Raw genomic sequence first — 16996 nt, 5'->3', positions numbered from 1 at the left:
TAGGATGAGGGACGGTCATCAGAAACACCAAATTTTGATAAGAAAGATGAAATTTTAAGGTGCATCCCTTGACCTCTGGTGAGTGGAAAGAGGCTAGAGACTGATTTCAGTCACCAATGGCCAATGTGTTAATCAATCATGCCTATGTAACAAAATCTTTATATCCCTAAACAACAGGGTTCAGGGAGCTCCCAGGTTAAGAATAGCAAAGTGAAGTGAGAGTGGCATGCTGGAGAGGGCATGGATGCTTCATGCCCTTCGAGCATGTGTGTGTGTGTGTGTGTGTGTGTGTGTGTATGTATGTTACTGGGGATTGAACTCAGAGGTACTCTACAACTGAGCTACATCCCCAGCCCTTTTTATTTTTTATTCTTATGTCAGGGTCTTGCTAAATTGTAGAGGCTGACCTTGAACTACCTTGAATTTGTAATCCTCCTGTCTTAGTCTCAGGATCATAGGACAAGTGCTATGCATTTCTTTATCTGAGTTGAAGGTCATCCCCACTGCCCTCTGAATTTGAAACCAGTCAAAATTATAGGTGGCCTGAGGACCTTGGATTTGTAACTGGTATCTGAATTGAGAGCAATCCTGGGGAACTGAGACCTTAAGCCTGTATAGTTTGATGCTGAGTAGTTAATGTCAGAATAGGATTAAATTATAAGAATCTGGTGAACTAAAAAAAAAAATTTAAGAATCTGAGATCAAACATCAAAAAAAAAAAAATCAGCGATTTCCAAACTGATGGTTTCTTTAGATCTTTTTTTTTTTCTTTAGATCTTAAATTGTGTATTTTTCATATTTTGAATACTAATCACTCTATATGTCCCCTTTCTATATGTCCAAATAAACCCAGGCAGAGGCATAATTCCATGACAAAGACGCTTAAGAGGAATTCTCTTGGAAGTTACCTTAAATTTTAAATATACTCAGTTGAATCAAAATGCAATTTAAACAATAATGCTAATTAAATCAACCACTACCACAGAGAGTGAAGGTAGTAATGGTAGTCGGCCTCACTGCCTACTTCTAGGGGGAAATCATGATCACCATAGTTTATACAAATGGCTCTCCATGTATAGTTATGTAGACTCTGTAACACAACTATACATGGCAGCCCTCCATATATATGAAAAATATAGACAAAAACCAACATTAAACCCTGTAGAGATTAAGAAACATTTAGACTATTATCCAAAATTAGGTAGCATAAGTTTATAGTTCAAAATCTAAACCAAGTTTGGGGATCAAAAATGTTACCTGAGGGCTGGGTTGTAGTTCAGTAGTACAGCACTTGTCTAGCATGTGTGAGGCACTGGATTCAACTCTAAGCACCACATATAAATAAATAAAATAAAAGTCCATTGACAACTAGAAAAAATATTTTAAAGTTGCTCTCTGGGGCTGGAGTTGTGGCTCAGTGGTGGAGTGCTCGCCTCGCATGTGTGAGGTGCTGGGTTCGATCCTCAGCACCACATATAAATAAATAAGTAAAATAAAGGTATTGTGTCCTCCTACAATTAAAAAAATTTTAAAAAGAAGTAAAAATGCTGTCTGATAACACACACCAATGTGAAAGAGGTATGAATGCCCCCACAATTAGAACAGTAATGTTATTAAATCAAGCAAACTTCAAATATCTCTATCTCTATTTATATAACCAATATTCATGTAGCAAGTCTACCTTGATTCCAATCATTTTACAAATTCACATGATTACAAACTGAGAAGAGGAGGGAAAAAGAAGACAATGGCTGACTTCTAAAAAGTGAAAGCTGAATAAAGATGCTATAATCACCAAGAATAAAAAGGCAATTTTTGCTAGGCGTGGTGGCTCACACCTGTAATCCAAGCAGCTCAGGAAACTGAGGCAGGATGATCAAGAGTTCAAAGCCAGTCTCAGCAAGGGCGAGGCTCTAAGCAACTCAGTGAGACCCTGTCTCTAAATAAAATACAAAATAGGGCTAGGGATGTAGCTCAGTGATCGAGTGCCCCTGAGTTCAATCCCAGGTACCCCTCTCCCCAAAGAGCAATTTAAAAAAAAATGCCAAATGAACTATGCAATAAAGGGTGACCTACATTTGTCCTCCAGGAATGGTAAAAATCACCACATAACCCTTTTCATAGTTTATACATCAAGTCAGCAGCCATTTACTTTGTTCTCTGGAAATAATATTGAGAAAACAAAGAAAGACTACAAAATAAAAACAATAGCATAGTACCCTAGTGTGAACTTTTGAGTACTTCAGAAGTACCCTTTGTTCACACTTTTTAACAATGTAATATCCATTCCACTCTCAAAATCACACAATAGAAGCCACACAAATTAAATTCATCCATTTAAAAACGGATACACCATGGCTTACTGAGGAAAGGGCTTCCCAGTTAATTCTACTGCTGCTCTACCTCTTTGCTCCCTTCCTAGGCACAGCAAAAATGTTATTGCCTGTCACTCAGAAGTAAAAGTGTTTCTTTTCTTAATAGACATTAACAGTTTAGGTACCAAAGTCAAGGCTTTGCCTTGTTTTCCACTTAACAAAAAAATGACGTAGGGATGTAGTAGAGTACTTGCCTAACATTTGTGAAGCCCTGGGTCCAATCCCCAGCACCACAAAAACAAAACAATACCATGTTTTTATTTTTAAGATTAGGTCTAAAAAATACAGTCCTGGAAGTCAAAGACATGTTTTCATTCAGTTATGTTCTCTTCCAAAGCTTTTGAAAAGTCAATACTATAAAAATAATTATAAAAATAATTGGCATTTTTCCTCTTCACAGTTGGCAAAAAAATCACTGTATTTGTCAATGGTTGATTTTTAAGACAACTTGTGCTTAACAATCCTATATCTCAGCATGATGTAGTATTTCATAGATTCACGAATGCCCGAGAGGCTCAGAAAAATATAGTGTATACTACAGAAGTAAAATGGTACTACTGAGACTTACCAGTCAAAAGAAGTTTGTTTCTAGATTAATGCAAACAAAAATCTTAAAGCATTTGCTTTTATGGGTTTAAGTATTTTAAATAAAAGGCTGCTACTACTATTTTTCCCCCAAGAATTAAATAGTCATTTTACTATTCTATATTTTTTAAGATGGAGTACTTACTTGGATTTTCACCAGGAAGATGGATGATATGCATTTCACATCTCTCCTGCCTTTTTGCATTTTAATTTAAATGTAAGAAGTTTATTTTTTATATAATTATGAATCTTACTACAGTGAAACCAGAATCACATCAAGACTGTATTACATAAAATATGGCATTTTATTTTATTTTTAATTATTTTTTTAGTTATAGATGAATGCAATGTCTTTATTTTGTTTATTTATTTTTATGTGGTGCTGAGGAGCAAACCCAGTGCCTCACATGTGTGAGGCAAGTGCTCTGCCACTGAGCCACAACCCCAGCCCAAATATGGCATTTTAACTATATAATATGAAGGATGTAACTATATAATATGAAGGAGGCAGGCTTTCATACTAAAGTTTCTTGAGGCACTAAAATTAAGAACTCATCATTCTGTTTTCTATTTTAAATCACTGGAACTTTACAAAAGTATATATGTTCATTAACATGAAAGAATACATATACACAGTCAATTAAAATACACCTTTATAGTATAATGCTCCTTAAAAGAAATATTTCTTCTAGGAAGAAAAAATCTTGTAAGTATTTGTCTTAATTAATGTTAACAGTAAATATATACAAGAGAATAAACAGCACTCTTATAGAGATTTGGCACTCACTGAAACATCAGTATTTACAGACATACAACTCAAAAATCAGAAATACCCTCAGATATGGTGCTAGTACAGTTTGATTTGTATTTCAGACAAATAATTCCCAGTAATACCAGATTAGTTTTTGGAGAGCTACTTTATGTAAAGCTAGACAGCTTCAAATGTTTTTAATTATGAGCTCTTATTTAAAAGTAAAAAATGCCCAATGCCATGGCAAGGACTGTAATCCCAGCTACTTGGGAGGCTGAGGAAGAGCATCATGGGCAACTTAGTGAGACCCTATCTCAAAAAAAAAAAAAAAAAAAAGGAAAAAATAGTGCCCAGACATGGTGGTGGTACATGTCTATAATCCAAGTTATCTGGGAGGCTGAGGTGGGAGGATACTAAATTTGAGGCTAGCCTCAGCAATTTAGTGAGACCCTACTCAAAATTTAAAAGAAAAGGGATGAGTGCTAGAAATGTTGCTCAGTGGTGAAGCATTCTTGAGTTTAATTTCCAGTACTGGGGGAAAAAAATCATGAAGGATTTTAAATTTATTTTGCTCATTAAAATCTTTTATACTGATGAAATCTAGAACTCTTATACTCCTAGGTTGCAAGAAAAACAAGCATTTGGATCATGTAGCACAAATGTGTACAACTATGTGGAGAAAATCTCAACTTTTTTCTTATAGAGGTTTTGATGAACTATGCATTCATTGATAAACACTCCATCAAGATACACAACTTTCATCATCCAGAATGTAGCCCTGTTCAGACTGCTATAGCCAAACATCAGTTCTATCTGTCCTTAAATTGAAGGGCATGTTTCTGAAGATAGTCTCTGATGAAGGGTATTCCACAAAAGTTTGCTGATTTCATTAAAGAATCAAGGAAATGTAGGAAATTTCAGCAATCATCTATTTTAAAACTCTCATTTTACTGTTAAACTGAAGTCCATAAACATAAACAACTTGCCTAATTGTAAACAATTAGCTTACACAGCCAATAATCATTCAGGCCAAATCAAGAGAATCTTGGTTCTCTTGATTCCTACATATACTTTTCTGCTGATCAAGTAGAAACTAGTTAAAAGTACAGAGGATATTAAGAATACTGTACATAAAGCTCCTCTACCAGAGGTGAGATAAGAATTTATATAAAAATGTAAAGTGGAATCATAGATAAGAGATGGTTACAAATGAAAAGTTATTTATTTCCAGGTTCTCAAATAAACAAGGACGATATCAAAGCTACAAAACCCATTTTTCTTGAAGGAAAAAATTTAATTGGAGGGAGGAGGGAGAGGGAGAAGTGCTGGAGATTGAATTAGAGTAAATCATATACCATATTTTTGTGTTTATGTCAAAATGTATCCTAATATTTTATATAACTAAAAAGAACCAATAAAAATTAATTAGAGGGTTAGGGTTGTGGCTCAGCGGTAGAATGCTTGCCTGGTCCTGGGTTCGATCCTCAGCACCACATGAGAATAAATAAATAGTATAAAAGTATTGTGTCCAACTACAACTTAAAAAAAAATTAATTAGAATATTGGGCTGGGGTTGTGGCTCAGTGGTAGAGTGCTTGCCTAGCACACGTGAGGCACTGTGTTCCATCTTCAGTACTGCACAAAAATAAACAAATAAATAAAATAAAGATACTGTGTACATCTACAACTAAAAAATTTAAAAAATCAATTAGAATTTTCCTAAAATTATTTAAATCAATTTATTTCAATGAATTTTAGTAATATTTTGTATATCGATTTATTTACAAGAAGGCTTTAGGTTTCCTTCTTATAAAACCTATGACAGTTATTTACTTTTTTTGTTTGTTTGTTTGTTTTTTGTGGCACTGGTGATTGAATCCAGGGGTATGCTATAACTGAGCTACATCTCCAATCCTTTTATTTTTTTTTTGAGACAAGGTCTTGTTTAGTCACTGAAGCTGGCCTTGACCTTTCAATCCTCTTGCCTCAGCCTCTGGAGTAACTGGGATTACAGGCATGTGTCACAGCTCCCAGCAGAACCTGTCTTTGATCTGATGGCATTTTAAGCAAATATAATAGGACCAGTCTTACTCAGAAATATTAAGTAGGTAAGTAGACTCCTCTCCCTATATGTCTTCATCTACCTCTTACAGTATTCATCCCTAGCAGACCAGGGTCTTTCTCCAGTCTTCCAACATCTAGCAAAATCTACACTCAGCAAGGGATCTGAATTTTATTAATAACATGAAGAAGAAGGTTACCCATGGTGTGTAAGCATTTTATTAGCAATCAAAGACATAAGCCAAAGAAAGGCACTTTCCAGCCAGCTGAGATTATAAGAGGACAAAGGAATCTCCCTGTTATTTCTAAACTTCCATTATATAACTTGACATCCAGTCTGCTTAGCCAGCCATAATGCCAAAGAAAACTGTTTCCCAATGAAAACTATTCCTGTTAATGTTAGAGCCCTGCAAGGTCAGAGATTTTCATCATTTGAGCATATACAAAAAGCACAGCCCAAATCAGGGAAAACACTTCACTAAAATACTAAAGTTTAAGAAATAAAAGTGTGGGGCTTGGGGTATAGCTCAGTTGATAAAGTGCTTGCCTTTATCAAGGCTCTGGGTTCAATCCCCAGCACCACCAAAAACCAAATAAATAAATAAACAAACATATAAACAAACAAATAAATAAGTAAAATAAAATTGCAATGGAGGTCCATCTTCTTTCAGGACAAAGTTCCTCTAAAGCTAGTAAGAAAGAAGAATTTTAAAATGCTGTTCTACTCTAACCTTTTAAAGTTTTGTTCTTTCTGTTCCAAAATTCTACATACTTCAACAAGAATCACAAACAGTAACTTTAGAAATGTTTTATCATTTGTCACTACAGGACGTCAGTCAAGAGCAGGTGCCAAAACAACAGGCTTTTCAGAGGGCCATCTGTCACCCAAATCTGAATGGATCAGAGCTTGAGTACAGCCTAACATAAACCAAGCTCCCTAATGGCAACTCGCTCCTGAATGTTCATTGCCACATTCTGTCATCCAGGAAGACTTTCCCAGCCTACTCAGATCAATAGGAAACTATGCTGTTCATTTCACTTCTCCTGGTTGCTTTATGCATTGTTGCAATTACTGATAATATTTGCTCCAGTTCTTTTATAATTTTCCTGTTTTTAGAAGTACAATGTCACAGAACTTTATTCAAGAATTAAAACTGCTAGCTATGTATATGAAACCATCAACTCTATCAGGAAAGAGGTTAAAAAAATAATAATGCCAACATTTTTGGGCTGGGGCTGTAGCTCAATGGCATGCGTGAGGCACTGGGTTTGATCTTCAGCACCACATCAAAATAAAAAAATAAAATAAAGGCACTCTCCATCTACAACTACCAAAAAATAAAAAAATAAAAAAAAAGGCCAACATTTTATGACATCAATTTGAAAAATAACTTGTTTCCTACCAAGTATTTTAAAAGTTCCAACTTCTCTATGGAGGAACTAAAGAATTTATCTGATATATATGATTATATTTACTTAGCAAAAAATGAGGCTAATATGACAAATAGAGTTCATATACTGGAACAAATAAAACTCTGGAACAAACGGTTGGAAGCAAATTTAGTATAGAAAAGGTGAATATAAATCATTTTATGACCAAGAATCTAATTTCAGGTAAGTTTTTAAGGAAGAAGGGCCCTTTGTTAAATGGCTAAATTAAAATTTTTTTCAGATAAAAGAGTTAGAATTCATAAATATTTCAAAATTATCTTAATTTTGTAGTAATATTTTTTAAAATGTTGTTGTATTTTTATACCTTTATTTATTTTTATGTGGTGCTGAGGATCAAACCTAGTGCCTCACACATGCTAGGCAAGCGCTCTACCACTGAGCTAGAGCTGCAACCCTTGGAGTAGTATTTTAAATCACTTAAAATGTTTTAAATGTGAAGTATATCAATAAACTACAAAAATCACTGCTGCAAACCAGCATGTTATCTACAGAAGAATTCAATCCTACAAATTACCCCAAAAAGAGTAAAAAAAAAAAAAGAGAAAATTAATAGATGTTCTTATTAATTTAAATGAAGGACTTTTTTTAAAATTTTAAATACAACTGAAAGGGCTGGGGTTGTAGCTCAGTGGTAGAGTGCTTGCCTAGTATGTGTGAGACACTGGGCTCAATCCCCAGCACCACATAAAAATAAGCAAACAAAATAGAAGTATTGTGTCCATCTACAACTTAAAAAAAAATACAACTTAAGACTTCAAAGGTGGAAAAAATTTCAGAAAAGATGAACAAACATTGTCTACAAGCCTAGTTCCTGGGTCTCAACATAGCTTTATTTAGAAGATGGCTTTTACGTTGTGGTCCATTTGAAGCAACAAAGTCATCATCCTTAACCAAGCAGACTGCTGAAAAGCATTACTTTTAGATAAAGGTTTTATCTCAGTGCACTTGAATCTAAAAATTAAAATTACAGTCAGGTTAGGGAATTTTCACTATGAATAATCTCAGTGCAAGGAAAGAAGTGGCAATCAACCTGACCCACAGCAACAGTTGGAAAAGCAGGTTAACAAAGCACACTCAAGCAAGTTAAAACCATCTCAAGTCAAGAGTCACAGTCCTTGGGGCTGGGGATGTGGCTCAAGTGGTAGCGCGCTCGCCTGGCATGCGTTCGGCTCGGGTTCTATCCTCAGCACCACATACAAACAAAGATGTTGTGTCCACTGAAAACTTAAAAAAAAAAAATATTAAAAAAAAAAGTCACAATCCAAAGAACCATGCACTGTTGTTTTGGCACCTGCTCTTGACTGACGTCCTGTAGTGACAAATGATAATATATATATATTTTTTTATTTATACATGGATATAATATCTGTTTTGTTTATTTTTTTTTTTATGTGGTGCTAAGGATTGAACCCAGAGCCTCACATGTGTGAGGCAAGCACTCTTTACCACTGAGCCACATCCCCAGCCCAAGCCAAGCACTTTTAATCCTTTACTTTAATCCATGCACTTTTAATCCTTTACACCTGGAAGGAAATCTGAAGATGGGGAATGAGGTAGCAAATTAATCCATTCTAGGGTAACTTACATAATTACAGCCTCTGATAACACCTGACATACTGGTTAAAAACAACAGTAGTGTCTATAAGATATTTTAAGATGTGTGTAACACACACTTTCTAAAACATGAAATGAACTTGGATTTTGAGGGGTTAAGAAAATAAGAGTTGTAAGACATCTAAAAAGACATTAATTTGCATAAGTGAGAAACATAGTTTAAGAACGAATATAAGGTACAGTGAAAATTCTAGTCCATTGTTTTTATAATACTCATTTCTTCCTGGTTAAAAAAAAAAAAAAATGGTGGCATGTACCTGTATTCTCAGCAACCCAGGAAGCTGACGTGGGAGGACAGCAAATTCAAGGCCATGCTCAGAAACTTAATGAGAACCTGTCTTGAAATTAAAAAGGGTCTGGGGATGTCACTCCCCAGTATCCCCTGTCAAAAAAACATTTTTCTTAATACTTTATAAAAACCAAGACTAAAAGGGGGGAAAGCAAGGTAAACAAAATGAAAAAAAAATTTCTACCTTTTCTAATACTATATATACAATACCATGAATTTATACAAGTTTTGTCTCCAGCAAAAGTTTGGTTGTTTTTTTATTAAACTGACACTCAGTTTTAATCAACTCAATGTTAGACTTTCATTCACTTTCTCTGTTTTCTGAGTGAACTGGCTGGGTTAGCAGCCGCTCTCAACACAATCTGGTTGGTATCTCCACTGGTTTTTTAGATAATTCACTCATCAAACCTTAACTCTCTTTAGGCTACAGAATCACTGTATCATCTATTCAACTTACCACCATTAAAGGAACAATAGAAAACTGACATGATTACTAGTAAGCCAAAAATGTTTCTCTAAGAAGTAGTAATAGTTCCATTAGGAATAAATATTTGATGCTTGCAAAAACTATAGCTTTTAGTGCCTCATTTTCTGCTGTAATACAAGAGAGGTGGGTGTAATGTTAAAAAGCTGCAATAAATCAAGCCATTTTGAGCAACAACTGGGATTCTCATCTTTCACTGCACTGTGACAGAACCCTCTGCACTGTTTTCTATAAGTAACCCATATTTAACAAGTTTATTAAAAACAAAACCAACCCCCCCCAAACTGCCAGTCTTTGTGAAGCACCATATGGACCATAACAATAATACATTCATTTATAAAGGTTTTTTAAAAACTTTATTTATTTTTAATATGGTGCTGAGTATTGAACCCAGTGCCTCACACATGCTAGGAAAGTGCTCTACCACTGAGCCACAATCCCAGCCCCAATACATTCATCTTTATTTTCTAAGAGCCTACAACCTAAAAATGCTGAAAAGGATGTAGCTGAGCACAGTGGCGCATGCTTACAATCTTAGCTACTTAGGAGGCTGAAGCAGAAAGACCTCAAGTTTGAGGTCAGTTCTTAGCAAAAACTGTTTCAAAAAAAAAGAAAAGAAAGGAAAAGCTGTAGCTCAGTGGCTGAGGCCTGGGGTTAAATCCTCACTACTACAAGGAGTAAAAAAAAGATTTTTTTTTGTTGGGGATGATGGAAAAGTTTTGGGTACAGATTGTAGTGATGATTACACAATGCTGTGAATCTGTTACTAAACTGTAAAATTATGAATGGTTAAAATGATAAATATTATGTATACTTTTAAAAAAAGAGGGATGCAATTATATTCATTAGTGAGCTAGCTGTAAAATATACTCAAGTCCCCAATCTTTCTGCATTTCAGTTTATTCATCTGGAAATTTAAGGGAGTTGGAGTGGATGATCTAACTTTCTTGTAAAATTCTTGTAAAGTATGTGGTAGTGGGAACTGGGAAGTAAAGAAATATTAAGCTATTTGGACTTGTTGGAGGTCACAGGAACTATGTGATGCCATGATGTCATCCAGCTCTCCTGACTCTTGGTACAGTATTAATTTTACAAAACTAGTGATTTTACTTGTGTGCTAAAACACAAAGCCAGAAAAGGCAAAGAAATGTCAAAGTCTCCAGGTGCTACTTTAGCCCCCTGTATACTTAGTGTCTCTTAAACCTATTGTTCAGTTTTCTCTAATCTCTAAGCAGTACTGCATGTTATTTCCTTTCTGAAAATATAAATTATATTACTTCTAAAACACACACACACACACAAAGTAAAAAACACAATAAATCTTGACTTTTGGACGACAGCCAAATTTAAGAGATTTCAACCTATCTCCTACCAATGTAGATAGTTTCTTCTTTCTTGTCCAAAGTTCCATTCTGTGTGGTTCTGAAGTGGGCCTCCACATCTTTTTTTTTTTTTTACCCTGAGACACTTCTACAATGCCACAGCAGAATAAACACATATGGTGTGAGAAGCAATGCTAGTTCTGACTCCAGGATTGTTTTGCAGTGTGGCCTCAGCAAGATCATATTACCTCTTTGAAGTTTCAATTACTTCACCCATATCCAAAGAAAGTTATAAAGTGACTAGTAAGTTCAAACTAGTGAGTGCTACATTGGATGCTGTTTCATCCTTCTTGGTGTCTTTCTATGCTGTTTTTATCTGAGGGATGAGGAATATATCTTATGTTTAAGTAGTCTTTAAAACACATCTTTTCCCTCCCTTCACCACGTTTGTAATCATCCTCTAACAACTGAACTCTTGCCAGTTAGTCTTCTAAAATGCTACATCTTCCGTGAAAGGCAGGAACCCAAAAGCTACCTTCTAGTGGTAGCAATCAGTATTTTCAATACTTTAAGAAAACATTTCACTTTACTGTTCTCTGGCACATTATGACATCATTGCCTTCCAGTGTTTGCTCGTTCATTAAATAATCCTGTTTCTATTTGTTCCTTGGCCTTCAATACACAGATTGCAAATGTCCAATTTCAGATGCTGGGTTAAAGATCCAGTGAAGAAACTGAAAAATGTCTATCTGTACATTTTGCTCGGTGAATACACTTTCTATTATTGCAATTATTTAGAGAGGTCAACCTCATCAAAAGGCAAGCTCTGGACAAGATCAAATAGCAAAAGGCCCAAGGTGGGGTGGGGTCAGTCGCCAACCCTAGCACGACAGATTCTAAAGCGTCCAAGACATAAACAAAGGAAGTTGATTTTCCTACACGGCGCATGCATTAGCCTCAACCTACTTGAGGCATTTGCGTGGAAGCCACTGCGCTCACAACCTTGAAAACCCAAGACCGAATGCTGGATTTTTGTAAGGATTTGCATTATGGGTGGACACCCCGCAAGTCAGTGGAGACACTGACGGATGGGGAAGAGAGTGGGACTATCTCCATTCCTCCCTCCCACTCCACCAAAGGAGGCCGTAAAAACCTACCAACCTACACGGACCAACCAGCACCTCCGCTGCTCATTATGCAATTCTCAGGAGCAGAAGAAAGAAGGGGTTGAAGGGCAGATGGAAGAGAAGCAAGCTGAGCAGAGTGGTGGAGGGCAGCGGGCGCCCGCGAACGCGCGAACGGCTAGATGCGGGCGCGGGCCCTTTCCTCACCTGGCAGCCCTTCTTGTGGTGAAAGCCGACCACCACGATGTGCAGGACGGGCCCCCGGGGGCCGCCCTCGCTACCGTGCCCGGCCTTCTCCATGGGGCCCGCACCACGACGACTTCAACCGCCAAGGCCGGAGGGCCGGACGACCCCGCGGTCCTCGGAGGCCCGAGAGTGGCGGGCCTCAGGTGTCAACGAGAGGGCCGCATGAGGGCAGCGCAGGGNCGCGCCGCCCCCCGCGGCCACCGCCGCTCTTCCTTCAACCGCTTCCGCGGCTTCCGGGCTGTCACCTGATGCGGCTGCAGCCGCCGGCGGGGCGAAGCCGGGCAGGAACCGGGGAGGAGCCGGAGGGGAAAGGGCGGAGCCTGGGAGGGGCGTGGTTAGAGGAAGATAGGTCTCCAAGACGGGGGCGTGGCCTTCGTGGTAGGTGGGCAGGGTTCATACGGAGAGGGCGGGGCCAGGGAGGAATCAGCGTGGGGGTAAGGGCGGGGCCTCTGGGAGGTCCTGGGGGCGCTGTTGGTCACACCTGCTCCTCTTTCTTGAGATTTGACGTCAAGTTTTTTTCTCCTCCCGTTGTTATCTATTCTTCCTCCTTAAAATCTCTGCCCCTTCCCTCCTTGTTCCTTAGCTTGCTTTCTTTGTGAACATCTTCTGTTCTCTCTTTAAGACCTCCACCCTCAGGCTTAGAGTCTTTCTGCTCTGACATTTATTTAAATATTTAAAAACAAGGAAGCAGATTGGCGAAGCTGAGTATCTTGTGTATTCAACCTTTAAATTGCTTACTTACCCGAGATTGCCTTTTGTTTTCTTCTTGGTTTGTTTTCTCATTTAAAATTTGTAAGACTTTGGGGGCAAAAAAGAGTTTGGAAGCTTTTTTACGGCCTAAAGCAGAATATCCTTGACAATAAAGGATGTTTACATGGAGACCTGTAAAATGATTATCTAGTCCCAAGATTAAATTTTTTTTTCATTCCATCTTTTCATGTGTATACTATTTAGCTTAGCACAAAATATATGGATCTGTTTGTCTAGGGTTTAATTCCTTTATTGATTGTATTATTTCAAAATTTTAAATCTACAAATCTCATATAAATTTAAAGTGAATAATAGAAATGCTAGCAGATTTAAAAAGTCATAGCCAGGGAAGTTTGAGAATTAAATAATGTATAGCTGCCTGCTTCAAATACAATTTGATATTGCTATAATAACTGGAATTGAAGCATATCTTCCCTAAGTTGAACGTCCTTTAGTATGGGCAACTTTAGCATTTGATATTTTCCATATCTTGTCTTGAAATGTAAAAGACTTCCATTCTAATCTAAGGATACCTGAGAAAAACAGCAGTTTTCGAGTCAAGTTTAATTTCTATGATTCAGTAGAACTGTTTTTTTTTTTTTTTTTTTGGTGGAGGGGTACCAGGGATTGAACTCAAGAGCACTCAACCACTGAGCCACATCCCCAGCCCTATTTTTGTATTTTATTTAGAGACAGAGGCTCACTGAGTTGCTTAGGGCCTCACTGTTGCTGAGGCTGGCTTTGAACTCTCGATCCTCCTGCCTCAGCCTCCTGAGCTGCTAGGATTACAGGTGTGTGCCACCACGTGAGGCCAGTAAAACTGTTTTAATGTTAATAAAATACTGAGAATTTTCAGTATGTTGCCATCCATTTTTTTATATTACAAAACTTGGCATTGGCTCAGAAATGTGTGTAAAATTATATTGTTCCCTATAAATGGAATTTGTTAGTTATTTCTTGATATGTTACTTGTTTGATGTGTCAACATTTTCTTGATGTAAACTGCCCTGATATTTCCAACAATTGGTATAGCTAAAGTTTAAGTCTTACTGAAAGCCTTTTTTTTTGAAGAGAGAGAGAGAATTTTAATATTTATTTTTTAGTTTTCGGTGGACACAACATCTTTGTTTTGTGTGTGGTGCTGAGGATCGAACCCGGGCCGCACACATGGCAGGCTATCACGCTACCGCTTGAGCCACATCCCCAGCCCGAAACTAACTGAAAGCCTTTTAAAGAAATGTAAGGACAGAGCATCTTAGATCTCTGTCTACTGAGTAACAGCTTTTATATATGTGTGTCACTTTGCATCCTGGAGCTTTCACCTAAGACTAAATCATCTATTCATATCTGTTATGTTGGTTAAATGTTAAAAAAAAAAATTCTTGGGGCTGAGGATATAACTCAATGGTGGAGAACTTGTCTAGCATGCAAGAGGTCCTGGGTTTGACCCTAGTACCTTTAAAATAATACTGTAAACAAAGGAGATATGTAACTGGGAAAATTGGGAGAGAAAAATAAGCAAGGGAATTTCTAGTATTTTTTTCTGTCTGCAAATATACAGATTGATCCATTAACAATTTAGAATAACAACTTCTTTACATTATTATCATTTTGCTGATAAACAAGTGTTTAATGAGACACTGTTCTTCACAGAGGTGACTATAGAGACTTATAAAAATTATAATCCAGGGATACATATCCAGGCAGCACAGATCTGAAATAAACTGTTGTCTTACCACAATTACCCTGTAAACTGACTGCAACCCTTCTCTCCCCAAACAACCTGAATCTCACACAAATACAGTTATGGGTAAGGGAACCAGAAGCCTAGTTTTGTGGCCAAAAGTAAAAAACCAAAGGAAAAATAGCAATTCATTGGTTAGTTGGCAAAAGCTGAGAATTCAGTGCCCTTCACTGTGCTGCTTTGCTCTTCTTGCTCTTGCTGGTTTTCTCTGCAGCCTATCCATGTTAGCCCTCAATAGGTTTGAATAAGCCATCTGAAACTTTATTCACTTCTTTGGAGTCTACCACAATGCCGATCTTTTTTCCATTCATAGATCTTAACAGACATTTGTCTGACAGCTCAATAGTCTTCCACAGAACCTTTCCTCAGTGCAGGTTTAGTTCCACCTTCACATTTCTTCAATGTATGCGCCGAGGGACAACTGACACTTTGGAAGAATCTGGTCAGCTCCATCAGGAACTGCTGGCTTGCTTTCCAGGAGCAACATCACAGCACCGTGGGCTCTACTCTGCCAGCATAAGTCCCAAGCAGGTCTACGTTAGTTTAATTATTTATTTATTGGTACCAGGGATTGAACCCAGAGGCACCTAACCACTGAGCAACATTCCCAGTCCTTTTTTAAAAACTTTGAGACAGGATGTTTTCTTTATAGATGATGATTGAGAAACTGATTTTAAAAAATGGTACCAGATATCACAACAGTAACAGATTAAAAAAATTCTTTTTTTTTTTTTTTGAGATAGGGTTTCACTAAGTTGCTTAGGACCTTGCTAAGTTGTTGAGGCTGTTTTTTTTTTTTTAATTTTTTTTTAGTTGTATAAGGATGCAATACCCTTATTTTATTTATTTATATTTATGTAGCACTGAGGATTGAACCCAGTGCCTCACACATGCAAGGCAAGCGCTCTCCCACTGAGCCACAACCCCAGCCCCTGAGGCTGATTTTGTACCTGCAATCCCCCGTCTCAGTCTCCCAAGCCACTGGTCTACATTAGTTTTTAAACGAGTTCTATTAACGTTGAATAAATTTATTAACGTTGAATAAATTTATTAACAGGATATTCCCCACAAAGGACAAATATCTACTAGGAAAATAACATAAATTTCTCCTCTGTTTTAAAAAGTATTAGAAGTAGATTATCAAGACTGGAAACACCAATTTGAGATAATTGATTACTTTTGTGAAAGGAGACTTTTGGTTATATTTACACAATGACATTCAGCTCCAGGGAAAAAAATTAGAAATGCCTTTCTGAACACATAATACATTGGAGAGCCTCTTCAAATTACATACACTTTATGATGAATTATAAGTTCTATTTATGTCTGCTCTGCAAAAAAAGAACTAAAGGAAAAAAAAAACCTTGAGAAATAGAAATATGACATTTTCAAGTTCATTAAAATTCCATCTGGAATTGGCCTGTTGTTTCTTTTTTGAGATCTTGCCTCAAAAAGAATACAATAAATAAAACCACTACCATTCTGTAGTCCTTATTAACTCTATTGTGTAATTGAACTATATGTGACGTATTTTCAGTCTAAAGAGACTTTCTTTATTCTTTAGTGGCATTGAAAATTGCTAACATTCATTTTGTTCTTATAATGGAAAATTCAGAGCAATGACTTCCTTCCTTCCTTCCTTCCTTCTTTCCTTTTTTCCCTTCCTCCTTCCTTCCTTCCGTCCTTCCTTCCTTCCTTCCTTCCCAGTACCAGGGATTGATCCCAGAGGCACTCTACTAATGAGCTACATCCCTAATTTTTGTTGTTGTTGTTGTTGTTGTTTTAAGACAGGGTCTCACAAGTTGCCCAGGCTGACCTCAAACTTGTGATCTTGCTTCCTCAGCCTCCTGCATTACTAGGATTACGGTTGTGCATCACCTTGCATGGCCTCTTAAAGTACGCTTTTCTGATTTTTATACTCATATCTAGTAATGACAATGCCTTGAATTTGATCCATACTCTCAGTATGGTTTGGTGAAAATAAAATAGAAATAAGGATGGAAAAGAAAAACCAGAGAAAGAATAGGGCTTCACAAACAAAGAGCATAACATTGTGTTTAGAACCTTATGGAGATTAAGTAGAATATTGATGGGTATGAATGAAAAAGAATTTAATAAACATTCATTGGGAACTACAGTATACTGGAATTGTGTTAGGCATAGTGCATCAAACAGGATATTGCTGCCTTAAAGTGATTT

General features: G+C 37.0%; 1 protein-coding gene across 6 annotated transcripts in view; it reads right to left on the bottom strand.

Moving 5' to 3' along the window:
• Avl9 (AVL9 cell migration associated) overlaps positions 1 to 12512 on the bottom strand; it is a 57091-nt gene extending 44579 nt beyond the window's left edge. For 3 of the 6 annotated variants that reach the window (XM_048786446.1, XM_048786447.1, XM_048786448.1), the window contains exon 1: positions 12265 to 12510. In XM_048786446.1, coding sequence (XP_048642403.1) covers positions 12265 to 12357 — 93 coding nt within the window. In that variant the 5' untranslated portion in view covers positions 12358 to 12510. Of the gene's footprint in view, positions 1 to 12264 lie in introns of all 6 variants that reach the window. The other 3 variants (XM_015490206.2, XM_015490205.2, XM_048786449.1) reach the window with 2 other exon arrangements.
• Positions 12513 to 16996: the final 4484 nt, after the last annotated feature.

Source organism: Marmota marmota, unplaced genomic scaffold (genome assembly GCF_001458135.2).
Source record: "Marmota marmota marmota unplaced genomic scaffold, marMar, whole genome shotgun sequence".
Classification (NCBI taxonomy): domain Eukaryota; kingdom Metazoa; phylum Chordata; class Mammalia; order Rodentia; family Sciuridae; genus Marmota; species Marmota marmota.
This window is presented reverse-complemented; position numbering and strand designations above follow the sequence as displayed.